The 12962-nt window shown below is 39.7% G+C and overlaps 2 protein-coding genes across 2 annotated transcripts; one reads left to right on the top strand and one right to left on the bottom strand.

The window, feature by feature from the left end:
- Positions 1–26: 26 nt before the first annotated feature.
- Positions 27–5198, bottom strand: traip (TRAF-interacting protein). Its single transcript, XM_084927607.1, has 16 exons — positions 5015–5198; positions 4672–4790; positions 4521–4578; positions 4336–4419; positions 4152–4191; positions 3925–4052; positions 3737–3831; positions 3391–3504; positions 2046–2133; positions 1861–1950; positions 1690–1778; positions 1429–1584; positions 1272–1317; positions 1055–1153; positions 912–962; positions 27–719 (listed from the first exon to the last, which is right to left on the bottom strand). Exons 2-16 carry the CDS (start codon positions 4767–4769, stop codon positions 612–614), a joined length of 1344 nt encoding a protein of 447 aa, XP_084783733.1. The 5' UTR covers positions 4770–4790; positions 5015–5198; the 3' UTR covers positions 27–611.
- A 495-nt stretch (positions 5199–5693) lies between these two features.
- Positions 5694–12833, top strand: mon1a (MON1 secretory trafficking family member A). The gene is made up of 6 exons (XM_084927603.1): positions 5694–5966; positions 6450–6601; positions 8610–8993; positions 9081–9846; positions 10154–10301; positions 11803–12833. The coding sequence occupies exons 2-6, from the start codon at positions 6478–6480 to the stop codon at positions 11941–11943; spliced, it is 1563 nt and encodes a 520-aa protein (XP_084783729.1). The 5' UTR covers positions 5694–5966; positions 6450–6477; the 3' UTR covers positions 11944–12833.
- The last annotated feature ends 129 nt before the right edge of the window (positions 12834–12962 follow it).

The following is a 12962-nucleotide window of genomic DNA, read 5'->3' as shown; positions in this document are numbered from 1 at the left end:
TTGTCGATTGCAAAAGAATCTTAATAAAAAAATATTGTTTATTATTTGAGTTGGTTTACATCCAGCATGACAATTAAATCTAAAAGAAAAAATACCTACAGTAACTCCACATGTAGGTTAGTCAGGAAAAACAGGGTGAAAAATAGCAAAGCATTTCAAAGACTTTTTTTTTTTTTTAAATGATAAAGATTTTTGTTTGCCACACTGGAAAAGCAAATGGGGAATAAATAACAACAAAAAAGTATCGCATTAGACACTGGCCCAGAATTTCATAATCATTGCAACCCTCACAGTCCAATTTCTCAAGTAGCTGTTTCTCTCTCACAACCAAATACACACTCCCACAGAACTACGAGGCTTCAAAACACAGACACTGCCTACACAAACAAATTCATATCAGCACAAAAGATAAATGTAGAGCAGGGTTTGCAGTTCACCCAAATGCCAACATTTGTCATTTCTTTTAGATAAAAGTTCATTCCCAAATGCTTTTTTGGTGTTGAGTGACAAAAACAAACAAATCAAAAAACCCACAGCCAGGTTCTCGGTTTTAGAGCAGCGCCAACATGCTTCTTTACAGAAGTCAGTGTCTTGACCTCTGACACCAAAATTTACTCGAGGAAGTCGTCCAGGGTCATGCAAGTGGCGGTCTTGGATGGGGGCCGTGTTACCTTTTTCCTTTTAGCTTTCATCAGTGGACGAATCTGTGACAAAGGAGACTGGAGGTGGAGCGCTTGGTTAAGGATCGATGCGACCTACATTTATCTCGTGGTTATAAATAACATCTATCTGAAGCCAGACGGTGCTCCCTGGCTCTTACATATATACAAACACACACATCAAACATTCTTCAGTGAACCTCAAACGCTAGAAGACAACATATGCAGAATCACTGATGACAAAAAGGATACAGGCTGGATGAATTTAGTTCGTCCTCCTAATCCATCATAACCAGTTCTGACCTGAAACACAAAAACATTTTCCCCCTTCAACAAAACACTGATGATGACAAAATGGGACATGGAAACAGTTTGCGAGAGTCGGCTGCACTTACAGCTCCAGGCTTCCTCTGAGGCTCCAACATGCTGCCAAAGGTTTTCTTCCTGAAGAGGAGGGAGTTCCTTAAAAAAGGGTCCAGATCTTCATCGCGATTCTGAGAAACAAAAAATACATAAATATAAAACAATACAATAAATAAATTCATTGAAAAATTTAAAACAAATTATATATAGATCAGTTATTTAATGATGCATTTATTAGAAGAAGGCTACCTTGCTTAAAGCTGACGTTTTCTCCCTGTGTTTGGATACAGACGTTCTGAAAAATCAACACTTCCAGTTTATACTTTGTTACAAAAAGAGCAGATGGATTTTAAACTACTCTAAACACAGAAGAAAACATTTCCACACTGAGTGACATGACTCTTACACGGGTGGATCGAGACGCATTTTCTTCAATGGAACCTGCATTGGTCTCTTGGCCCCGTCGTCTGGCGTAGTGATGTCGTAGGTCATGTTGAGGTCAATGTCCTCGCTATCTGCTGGATGGTGGAGGCGAGGCTGCTTCAGCTCCAGTGGGGCAGGGCTGACGGGAAGGCAGCAACAAGTGCGTGAGCGCATAAAGCAAATGCATTCTTAAGCATCCTGTCAAAAGCATGAGGAGACTGAAGTCCCACAGCTGGAGACGCACCTTTCAAAGATGAGCCGACTGACGGCTTCGTTTGTCCTCGTTGGTGTGCTCAGAGATTTCTGAAGAAACTCCACTTTCTTCTTCAGGCTCTGTGGACAGGTTGCACACAGAAATCACAACCACGCACATCCGACATAACAAATAAACACAGATTTGTTTGCTCTGCCTTACAGAGATTTCTTTGTCAGCACAGGCCAGATCGCTCTGCAGAGACTTCATATCCTCTTTGGTCTGATTCACCTCTATTGTAGTTTTTTGTAACTGAAATGACAAACACCAAAGAGCACTTTAACCCAAAGATTCCGCACCGAAGTCCCATTTCTTATTGGCGAGGCGATCTTCTTATGTCAAATGACCTTGTTGTTTGAGGACAGCACTTCTCTCTTCAGTTTCTCACACATATCATTTGAAGCTTTCAAAGTTCCTTTGAGGTTATCATACTCTCTGAGAAAGAAAGAAAGGAGATCAGCAGTAAATACTGAGCGGATGCTGTGGTCATTAGAACTAAATACCTGAACAAAAAGCTCCAAAAGAAGTACTTTCAAACACACAAATGTTGTCCTTCTAGGTCAACTTATTAAAAGATTCTGGAACATATTTCACAAAAGCTCAGATTTACAGGAGAAAGGTGGTATGATCTTCATCTGGGTCACAAATATAGACAAGCACACAATCTGATTAAACTAACACCACAAACAGCTCCATATTTCACATCTTTATAGAACACACTGAGTAATTATTCAACGTACAGGCAGCAGAAATGTGAGAGAACCCTTGAATTTAATGAGTTATAGAAGCAACACCTAACAGACATTTTCTGATGCAACACAAGAGAATTTAAGAGAAATATTCGACCCTTCCTTTCTGCAAAACTATTTCAGTATTAACTAAAAAGCCCTCAACGGCAAGAGTCAACACCAAGGGTAAACCTGAAACAACTTATTACGTAAAATTTTACCTTGGAACAAAAAGAAAAATACAGTAATTACAATCAAATGTATATTTTATGTAAAAGCTACACAAAACCGTTTTTAATCCTGATTTGAAGTAACTAATGGATTCTGCACACTGGAGGTGTGAGGGGAGTTTATTCCACAACACTAAATGCTACCTCACCTTGTTTGGTTCTAGCCCTAGCAATACTAAAGTAAGCCTGTTCCTGAGGACCTAAGAGGTCTAGAAGCATCATAGCCCTCAAGTAGGTCAGCAATATATTCAGGTTCAAGATCATTCAATGCTTTCTAAACCATTAGCAGAATTTTAAATAAATGCTTTTACACACAGGAAGCCATGCAATGATTTCAAAACTGCTGTAATATGATCCATTTTCCTGGTGCCGGTCAGGACTCTGGCAGCAACCAGTAAAGACTCCATTAAGATACTTTAGTCTACTGAAAATAAATGCACAAATAAGCTTTTCAAAATCTTTCTTTGCCACAATTTTCCAATATTTTTAAGATGGTACTTGGCCGATTTAGTAATAATCTCCATATGACTATTAAAATTCAGATCAGCGTCCATAACTACGCTGAGATTTTTAACTTGATTTGTAGTTTTGAGTTTTACTAAAGTTGGGAAAACTTCAAGCCTGAGTCACATCATCAGTGTTCAGACATATACCAAAAAAACAAACAAAAACCCCCCGGAATAAGCAACAAAAACCACCCACTCAAAAAATAAATAAATAAAAATCATACTTACTTTTTCAGAGAGATGCAGTAGATTGAGAGCTGCTCCACTGCTGCCTGGCTGATACCCATATCTGTGATCATGGACTCAACCTCTGCTCTCTGGCCCTGTAACAACACATCCAAGCTGAGGAGAAAACAATGCACAGAGTGAATATGATACTCTTTAACAATGAAGACAATCACTGGACCATATGCACATATTTCATATCATTATAGCTGTAGTGTAAGAGTCAGGTTGCAGTTGCCCAAATGCACTGGTATAAGTTTGCGCACTTGTCAAAGATCATCTTAAACAATCTTTATCTTTTCCTCTACAATCACAGGAGCTTGAATATAATACAATGGGCTGCAGATACCTTTCAAACGTTCTCAACTTGGTCCTTAAGCTCCGGACTTCTTCCTTGGCAGCCTGAACTTCATTTTGTTGCGTCTCCATATATGACATCTGTGTCTGTGAGACGTTAGAACATAATATTAGTTGCGGCGACTGTGAATCAGTGTGGATATTGCGGTTTTTCAACAATGAAGAACAGAGAGCTCATACTTTGAGGGCAGAACAAAGCATCTCCTTTTCTTTAATCTCCTTCCGCAAACTGTCTAGGTCTCGCCTCTGCTTGTCCATGGAGTCCTTTAAACTCTCCACCACCTTCTGTTTGTCCCGCAAGTCTCGCTCTACAAATTGACCAGACAGATGATCAATCTAGTGCTGCCTGCTTCCTTACAATCTAGCATAACCTTGTAACAGTTGTACTCAAGAGTTTAATTTCTCACCTTTAGAGCTCAGAAGTGCCTTGACTCTATCAACCTCATTCTGCAAAAAAGAGAAGAAATACAGTCAGAAAAAAGATAACACCCTAAAACAAATCCAAACAATAGCAATAGGAAAGACCACATTTAGGTTCTGTTTTAGATGCCAGAAGGCATGAAGAGTTTTATATTGCTGTAGGATTGGTACCTGTAAGCTTTCCGGGTCAGCCGTGCTGTCCTCCTCTCCACCAATGTCAAAGAAGAGCTTGCTGATAATGTGCCTGGTGCTGACCTACACACAAACATCAAAATGTCATTGAAGCTCAATCTTTCCTTTGTAACTCAACTTGCCATGGTCTGTGCTGGTAGTTTGACAATGTAGCGTTACTGTACCTGTTTCCTACACTGTGGACAGGTTTTTGTAGGGGCTGTCTGAAACCACTGAAGAAGACTAGAAGAAAAAGAGGGGAACGAAAATAACTTAAAAGATGCCATGAACTGAAAAAAAGTTGTTTTGTTCAGATTTGAGTTTGTGTATAGTTACCATTCATAATGGAAAGTGTGTCCGCAGTGAATGGCAGCAACATCTCTGGAGTGATCAAAGAAATCTGAGCAAATAGTGCAATATGCTCGAATAGGCATCTTACCGGCACAACGATCACCCTGTTTTGGAAACAGCGTACGACATTGTTAAAAACAGTGAAATACAAATCGTGATATTCACTCCCTGATCATACGCGTTTCGGTAGTGTTACATAATATTTGTAGGCTAAAACAGTTAGCACTAGCTAATGTCAGTGGGCCTTACTATTCCGCTACCCTGGTTAAGCAGCTACATGTAGATAACCAATGTTAGCCGTAGCCTTATCGTGAGTTGTCATACTTACCAAACAAAGATATCAAGTTACTGCATAATCCTTCGTTATAAACTGAAGCATCACCAATTGTACATGAAAATTTTCATTGTACACACATAAAGTGAGATAATTTAGGCAAGATCCTTTCAAGCTAACACAAACACAATGGTAACTCCATCGCTGCCCAGTTCCCCGCTGCACGTTCAAACCAAAGCTCCGCCCCTTACGGTGCGTTCCAATGCACACGGAACATAAATGAGCTGTTAGAATCTACGCCAACGTATTTTGTATTAAAATTTAGCTCAGTCGCTATAAACGTTTGATATTTAAAACAATTAATACGTTTTCCCTGGAGAAGTTACAATTTAGTGTCACTCAACAAATGTGTCAACACTTTTTTCCCTTGTTTTTTTTGCTTTTATCCCTCACACATGCAGAGTCACAGTGAAAACAACAAAAATGTTATTTTAAACACATTGAAATAGTTCGCAAATATATTCACAAACCTTTCTCACACAAAAAGATTATTTAACATTTGATATACAATGTTTTCTGTCTGACAAATTGAGTATCTGAGTCTCGTGACAATCGTGTAATTGAATAATCAGGCACAGTTGTTTCATGTCCTGCGTGACCTGAAAGCACCAGCAAGATCAAAGATGGCAGTGTGTTATAAGTAACTTGCATGCTGTAATATTCAAAATTAACCCATTAAATTAATTCTTAACTATTTCAAAGAAAATTCTTATTTTATTTTATTCAGATGAACTCGGCATTTTTATTACTCCTGGGAAACGAGTGATAAAAAGTGTATAAACCCTCTGGCAGGGAACTTCATATCCCACAATTCGCACTTCCGCAACCAACCAGGGCATGATTCAAGAAGTTCTTCTGTGCGGTTTCTGCTAGCTAGCTAGCAGCAACTGTGGCAAACGAGTTGGGGAGCATAACATTCAGATGCAGACAGCTGTGGAAATGAAAGGTAATCTTTTCGAAGTATTTGAAGGGGTCTTGAGTGCTCTGGTTGAGAGCGAAGGCGATTAAACGTGTCTGAGATAGCGTTTGTTTGACTACATGCTAAAGTCAGCAATCAAAGTAGCTTTCGAAGTCAAACATATGTGACGCCTGTGATAATTCAGGATGCTAAGCAAGAAAAAAAAAAGATGTGAATGTAAATATACTGCGTGTGAATATGTTATTCTTTCGAGACTCATTTTGTTTCCATAGTTGGTTTCAGCCTTCCTTGGAGCAAGGAGGACATTCCGGTTTAGCTCTGTTTTCCCCCGCTTCCAATAAACAGTTAAAATCTTCACGACCTAACTGTAGGGCTTTATTTGATTTCAGTTGAACCGACTCGTGGTGACCGTGTCATGTCACTGTAATGGCACACTACCATAAATCCAAGACTCAGTCACGAAGTTGTTGCCCTTTGGTCCTATAGCCCTTTGTCTGTCTATCTTTCCAGGTGCGTGTCCTAGCCTTAAGTAGCAGTGATGGAAGGTGAAGCCCAAAAGGCGACTGCATCATGGGAAAGTGGAACTCTGGCTCCTGTAGACCGCCTTCGCTCAGTCAGGGCGGACAGCCCCATACCTGGTCTGGTAGAGGGAACTGAACCAGGTAAGTGTTGTGCCGCTTGTCTGTAAACACACAGAGACAAGTATGATTTTAAACATATTTAATATACATCTGCAAAACTGGAACCACTGTAGTATGTGTGAACTTCCTCTTGCATTTGTTCCAGTCTAAGGTAATGTTAATGCAATAAATATTTTCTAGTTAGTTCACTTAGCCACTATCAGTGGGATTACACCACTGACTGCGCTCTCATTTCAAAGACTGCAGGTAAGTCTAGGTGTCTTAAAGAAGTCGTGGGTGAATAGAATTGTGCCACGCTACTTTGTGGCCAATCCCTGATAGGATTGTATTGCAAAACATGGCAGGACATGATCAGTGATCACAACGTTTACAGTAGACCATAAAAGCTTCCAGTTGGGCTAGACAAATATCAAGGCAGGGCCAAGTAATCATCAACTGTTTTCTATTTCAAGTACAAAATCCCTGCGGTATCTTTGCCTGGAATATTGTCTTTTTTATGATTGTACCACAAAGAAAAGACATTAACACTCTTTCAGTACTGACACTTCTGAAAACCTTCCCATGAATTGGACTTCTCTGTTTCACATTGTTGTAGCTGTGCAGTGTCCGGTGAACGCATACTGATTACTCTGTGTGTGAGACACAGCGTGAATATGCACATCCTGTCTATGTAAGAAATGGTGAATATATTTACAGGTTGTCTGCTGTTTTAGAGCTTGTGTTACAGTTGCACAATATTCCCTTCAAATGCTGCCATGTTTTCTCATGAGAATTTAATGATATGAGTATCTGTTGACTGCAAAAAAAATCTGGGGAAAATATGTCAGTTTGTCACAATGAAAGTTGGCTGCAGCTGCTTTCGTCTGCTGCATCACATCCTGCTTTGAATAAATCCAACAATGACAGGAGAGATGATGTAACACAGTATGGATTTGCTCTTCCCAAACTGGAGCTAAACAAGATATTTTGAAGTCTTAGCATACTCTTTCGCTATCACAGTTGCCTTATTCTTGTTCTTCTAATTAGATAAGCTTTGGCCAGAGGTTGTTCATTTTATTCACTGCAGCAGCTCTGAAGTGTGATAACCTAAAGTTAAAACATGTGTGACTAATACAATAATAGACTAAATTGAACTTCTGTTTTTTGTGGATTGTTCTAGAGTTGCATACCATGTTCAAAATTAATCAGTTTTTCAAATAAAAGGATAAAGTGTTGTCCTGTAACTGTACATAATTCATCTCTGTCATCTGTCTTGGACGCCTTTTCCAGTTAGTTGGTTCCCACAGGAATGCCCAGGAAAGCAGTTTTGTTCTCCAGCAAAGTTGGGGAATTTAGCACATTTTCCAAACAAGCCACTTTTTTTTCCTGTTGAAGTCTTTTTTTTTTTTTTCTCTTGTAGAAACACAAACTGAAAACCTTTTAAATTATGTATACATCTCCACTTTCCATTGTGTTGAATCTGCCTTGAGCTAAGCAACATTTCTACATTACCTGGCTGTACGTGTGAATGCAAATTAAACGGGTACATTAAACACGAGGCCTGCTTCCAAGCATAAAAAAATCTGTGTGTTTGATTGTTTGGCAGGTAAGAGTATGAAGAATTTACACTGAGCAAATAGGGGTCATGTCTGTGTCTCCTTCATGCTCCACCCTTACCCTATCACTTAACCAAACACATGATTTTCAGTAGTGAGAATGAGCCTGATACTAACAGTCCACTATTTTTATTTTTTCTACATGGGAAAAATATTTGATTATGAAAACCGCTATAAATGCTGCAAACTGAGAAAAACACTAAAAGAGGACTTGGTGGTTACTTTGGCAGTTGCATATGTGGTCATTGGCCACATGCCCTTTTAGAAAGTAGCATTCAAACTTCCTGGAGTTTTCTTTCCAAAGGAACTGTCCGGAAATGTCTGCCATGTGATGTACTGCGCTCATATTTATATAGAGCTTTTCTAGCTTTTTTTTTTTTTTTTTTTTTTAAATCTTTTACGGACAAAGTTTGTCATCATTTATATTAATACAGGTGCTGGCCAGAAGAGTGCCATGTTCATCCATGCACACTCGTTTGAGGATTTAACTGCTGAGGCTGAAGAAGAAGCCCTGAGGACAGCTGATTCAGGCAGATCAGAAGAGCAGCATGAAGAGGGGCTCAAGGCACTTGTTGCTGAACAAAATATAAATGAACAACACAGCAATGACCTGTCGGATAGCAGGACTAAGGAGGAGGATGTGTCCAGTGAGGCGTGGCGGAGCCACAAAAAACACGTGTTTGTGCTGAGTGAGGCGGGGAAACCAATCTACACTCGCTACGGCACGGAAGAGGCGCTGTCGAGCACCATGGGGGTGATGATGGCTCTCGTGTCGTTTGTCGAGGCTGAGAAAAACATCATCCGCTCCATCCATGCAGGTCAGATTATACTTTGGCGGCAACATTTAATTCTCTAAACAAATATGTTGTATCTTAATGTAAGTGCTGTTAATATGTTTGTGTCAGATGGCTGTAAAGTGGTTTTCCTCACCAAGAGTCCTCTGGTCCTGGTGGGAGTGTCACGCACCTGTCAATCAGACAAGGAGATGCTGCGGGAGCTGCAATACATCTACTACCAGATAGTCAGCCTGCTCACCCTCACCCAGCTCAACCACATCTTCCAGCACAAGCAGAACTACGACTTGCGGCGTTTGCTGGCCGGCTCAGAGTATCTCACTGACAACCTGTTGATCCGGCTGGAACGAGACCCCGGCCTGCTGCTCAGTGCCGTCACTTGCCTGCCCCTCCCCAGCTCTGCCAGGGACGTAGTGTCATCGAGCCTACAGGCTGCTAAATCCAAAAACCTGGTGTTCTCCATATTGCTGGCTGGCGATCGCCTGGTCACCCTGGTCAGGAAGAAGGACCAGTTCCTCCACCACATAGACTTGCACCTGGTCTTCAACCTCGTCGGTTCCTCCTCTTCCTTCCGAGAAGGTGAAGGCTGGACGCCGATCTGTCTGCCAAAGTTCAACACCGCAGGATTTTTCCACGCTCACATTTCTTACCTGGAGCCTGCGTCCCAGCTCTGTCTCATTCTGGTCTCAACTGAAAGAGAGGACTTTTTTAACATGTCCGACTGCAAGCAGAAGTTTATGGAAAGGCTGAGCAAGCGTAGCGCCTACCAGGCCCTGAAGGAGGCGGTGAAATGTCCCAGTTACTCCGTGGTGCAGGTTGGCATCCCAGAGCTCAGGCACTTCCTGTATAAATCAAAGAGCTCCGGACTGTACACCAGGTGAGTGTTTAGACTGTGTTTGTCAGATTTAGGGGTTTTTAGATAAAGATCAGAGTATTTTAACAGTCATTAATCCTGTTAATTCAAGAACTTTTTCCTTTCACTGTATAAACACATCTACTCAGATGTTTTCGGTTTTACGAAAAATGTACATAAATGTCAACTTCATAAGAGCAGATGACACTTGATTTTGTATTTTATCTGGGCCAGTAAAATGATCATCAGTATACAAAGATTTGCATTCTTATATGTATATATTTTTTGTCATGAACACAAATCCTTGTTCTTGGATATTTTCCACCTTCAGCCCGGAGTTTCCGATGGTGTACCAGTCTGATGAAGAGCAGGAAAGGCTGCTGAGCTTGTACCAGGAACTTCACAGCTGCTTGCACCATCCAACCAGACCTCTCCGTTACTACTACCGCTGCAGGGAAACTGAAAACCTGCTGGCACAGGTGAGTCTGGTGTTGTGATTAAAATGGTTTATTTTATAAACAATTATTTTTAAGCTGACAGTCATTTAAAGCATTTGGTGTGTACAAAATGAATACTGGACACTGGATTGGTGACATTGTTCATACACATTTAGTTAGCTTACTGTTTTTTGTTTTATTTTGTTTTTTCTTTCTTTTTTTGGGGGGGGGGGGTTAACTATTTGCCTTATTAGGATCAATATTCCATTTAATAAAGTCATAAATAATTTTGATTGCTGGCATAATCTTTACATCAGTTTTTCCATTCACAGCAGTATTATCATCAGCTGGATGAACATTTTGCAATCAAATAGGTTAACTGGCAACAGGTCAGTAACATGATTGCGTATAAAAAGAGCATCTTAGAGAGACAGAGTTTGTTTCAGGGAAAAAAGTGTCTACAAATTCTTGAAAATTTTCAGAATAATATTCTTCAATATAAAAATGTGAAGACTTTGAGTTTCTCATCATCTACAGTACCTAATATGATCAAAACACAAATCTTGGTGGACAAAGGACAAGGCCAAAAATCAGCATTGGCTGCCGTTAACAGCAATTATTCTGTCATGGAAATCTCTGCATGGGCTCAGGAACACTTTCAGTCACTGTCTGTGAACCCAGATCACTGTGCCATGCACAAATGCAGGTTGAAGCTCTATCATACAGTAAAAAAGCCATGTGTGAACATGATCCATAAATAATTATTTTTGGAAAATGCTGCATCCCCCAGCCCAAAGATGATAAGGAAGATACTGCTTATGTTTTTTAATTTCTATTTTAATTAGTGTGTTAGTATTTTTTTTGTTTTTGTTTTTTATCCCCACAACGAGTTTAATTATAGCTTACTGGAATAACCTTTGTTCTTCATTACCAGCTTTGTGTTAGCAGCTTTGTGCTTTTGCAGACCCTTGCACATTACCATCACATACACATAAAATAACAATAAAAGTAATGTCCACATTGACACTTCTGGAAAGTTGTTGACCACTCTTTTTTTCCCTTTCTAACCGCATGTCCTGTGGTTAAATATATATCTTAAAGAAACGTATTGAAAAAGGGTCATCATTCTAAATGTGGTGCAATGCTTTACAAATATTGTGTTACAAAAATATATACTGTCATTACATAATTAGTTTTTTTTTTAACATTTTCAATGTGCATATAACACAAATTTTTGATTAAATGTGCCATTAATGATAATTGCACAACATTAACAGTAATGTGCAAAAATGAATATTACTCATAATAAGCAAGATTTTAGCCTCCTGCCATCAAGTACAAAGTTTTTGACTAAAGACATCAGACATTAAGCTTTAATCACTCATCATTGATCTGAAATGCAGTAGCTACAGTAATTTTACAGACTGTAACAATTTCTTACATTGAACCACATTTCTGAACTTCTTTAACAGAAAAATATCCTTCTACTACACACAGCTTTTTCATGCCCCGTTTGTCTCGTTGTGCCTTCTTTCCTTTGCAGGTGACAAGCGGCTTTGAGCTCTACCTCTGCTTTAGTCCGCTGGCAACCAAGGCCTTAGCGTTCGCCGCTGTCAATAAACTGCTGAAGTGGATCAGGAAGGAGGAGGATCGCCTCTTCATCCTCAGTCCTCTCACATACTGAGCCTCCTGAAACGTAAAGCAGTATTGTGAACACAGACTGGAGTGGTGCTAACAGCAGCTACGCATGATGAAGCAGTAGTCTTTAAGAGTATGATGATTGTCAAAGCCTATGCATTTTCTTTTTTTTGGCTTTTGGAATGCTCTGTTCTAATTCTCTGATTTGTAATGAAGTGTGCTGTGCAATTGAATTAACGCTGTATTTTAGCTGGCGAAATTTTTTTATAACTTTTAATTAAAAAAAAAAAAAAAAAGAAGAGCAGATAGGAGAAGCCGCCGCACTTTTGGTAACACAGAAGCTTGCAGTGTTTACCTGTTGTTAAAGATCTTTCATGGAAAGATGGTTTTACTGTAACGGCTATTATGCATCTCACAACTTAAAAATGTATTTTTTATGGTATTAACTCAGTTCTTAGAAATGAAGAATAAACTGGAAATTCCTCGAACTGCAGTAGAATGTATTTTCAAATTAGAAGACATGTTGGCAAAATATGGGTTAACAGCATTCCTGTTGGAAGCATCACCCTTTTACCTCTATGCACTTTGTTTATGTAACGGACACTGAAACAGAAAGCCTGTGACCTGTTTACTGCTGTCAGTAGTTTGTAATAACACGTATTCTCTTAACACCACTGTAGAGGAATTCCACATGAACTCCATTATTTTTCCAGTTCATCTCTTTCTTTTCACCCATAATACTCACATTAACAGATGATATATTTCTGCATGCCTCTTAAAGCTTTGTTTCCTCAAAACCTGCTATGCTTGAGGAATCTTTGTCACATTTGCCTCCTCTAATCATGCCTTAACTGTTATTGTGCAAAACAAATATGTAATGCTTTATGGCAGCCCCATAATTGCAAAATTATATGTAAATAAAGAAACGACCTGCAAGCTGATGTGTCATTCTTTTCCCCTCACACTGTAGGCACTTCGTAGATGGCAGTAGCAGCAGCACTTCCGTCTCACAAACGCGGAGCACACTTGCACAACAAAAGGAGTAAGTTTTATGGTGCTGTGAAA

The sequence above is a fragment of the Perissodus microlepis genome, chromosome 5 (assembly GCF_051167445.1).
Source record: "Perissodus microlepis isolate ML-2025 ecotype Zambia chromosome 5, ASM5116744v1, whole genome shotgun sequence".
NCBI lineage: Eukaryota > Metazoa > Chordata > Actinopteri > Cichliformes > Cichlidae > Perissodus > Perissodus microlepis.
The sequence above is the reverse complement of the archived record's forward strand: the minus strand, read 5'-3'. Positions and strand labels throughout refer to the sequence as shown.

Coding starts and splice junctions, on each gene's coding strand:
- traip (XM_084927607.1), bottom strand. CDS start 4,769: ATGCCTATTCGAGCATATTGCACTATTTGCTCAGATTTCTTTGATCAC. Junction 4,192..4,335: donor CTGACCCGGAAAGCTTACAG/GTACCAATCCTA, acceptor TCTTTTTTGCAG/AATGAGGTTGATAGAGTCAA. Junction 1,779..1,860: donor GTGCTGACAAAGAAATCTCT/GTAAGGCAGAGC, acceptor ACCTGTCCACAG/AGCCTGAAGAAGAAAGTGGA.
- mon1a (XM_084927603.1), top strand. CDS start 6,478: ATGGAAGGTGAAGCCCAAAAGGCGACTGCATCATGGGAAAGTGGAACT. Junction 9,847..10,153: donor AGCTCCGGACTGTACACCAG/GTGAGTGTTTAG, acceptor TTCCACCTTCAG/CCCGGAGTTTCCGATGGTGT. Junction 10,302..11,802: donor CTGAAAACCTGCTGGCACAG/GTGAGTCTGGTG, acceptor TTTCCTTTGCAG/GTGACAAGCGGCTTTGAGCT.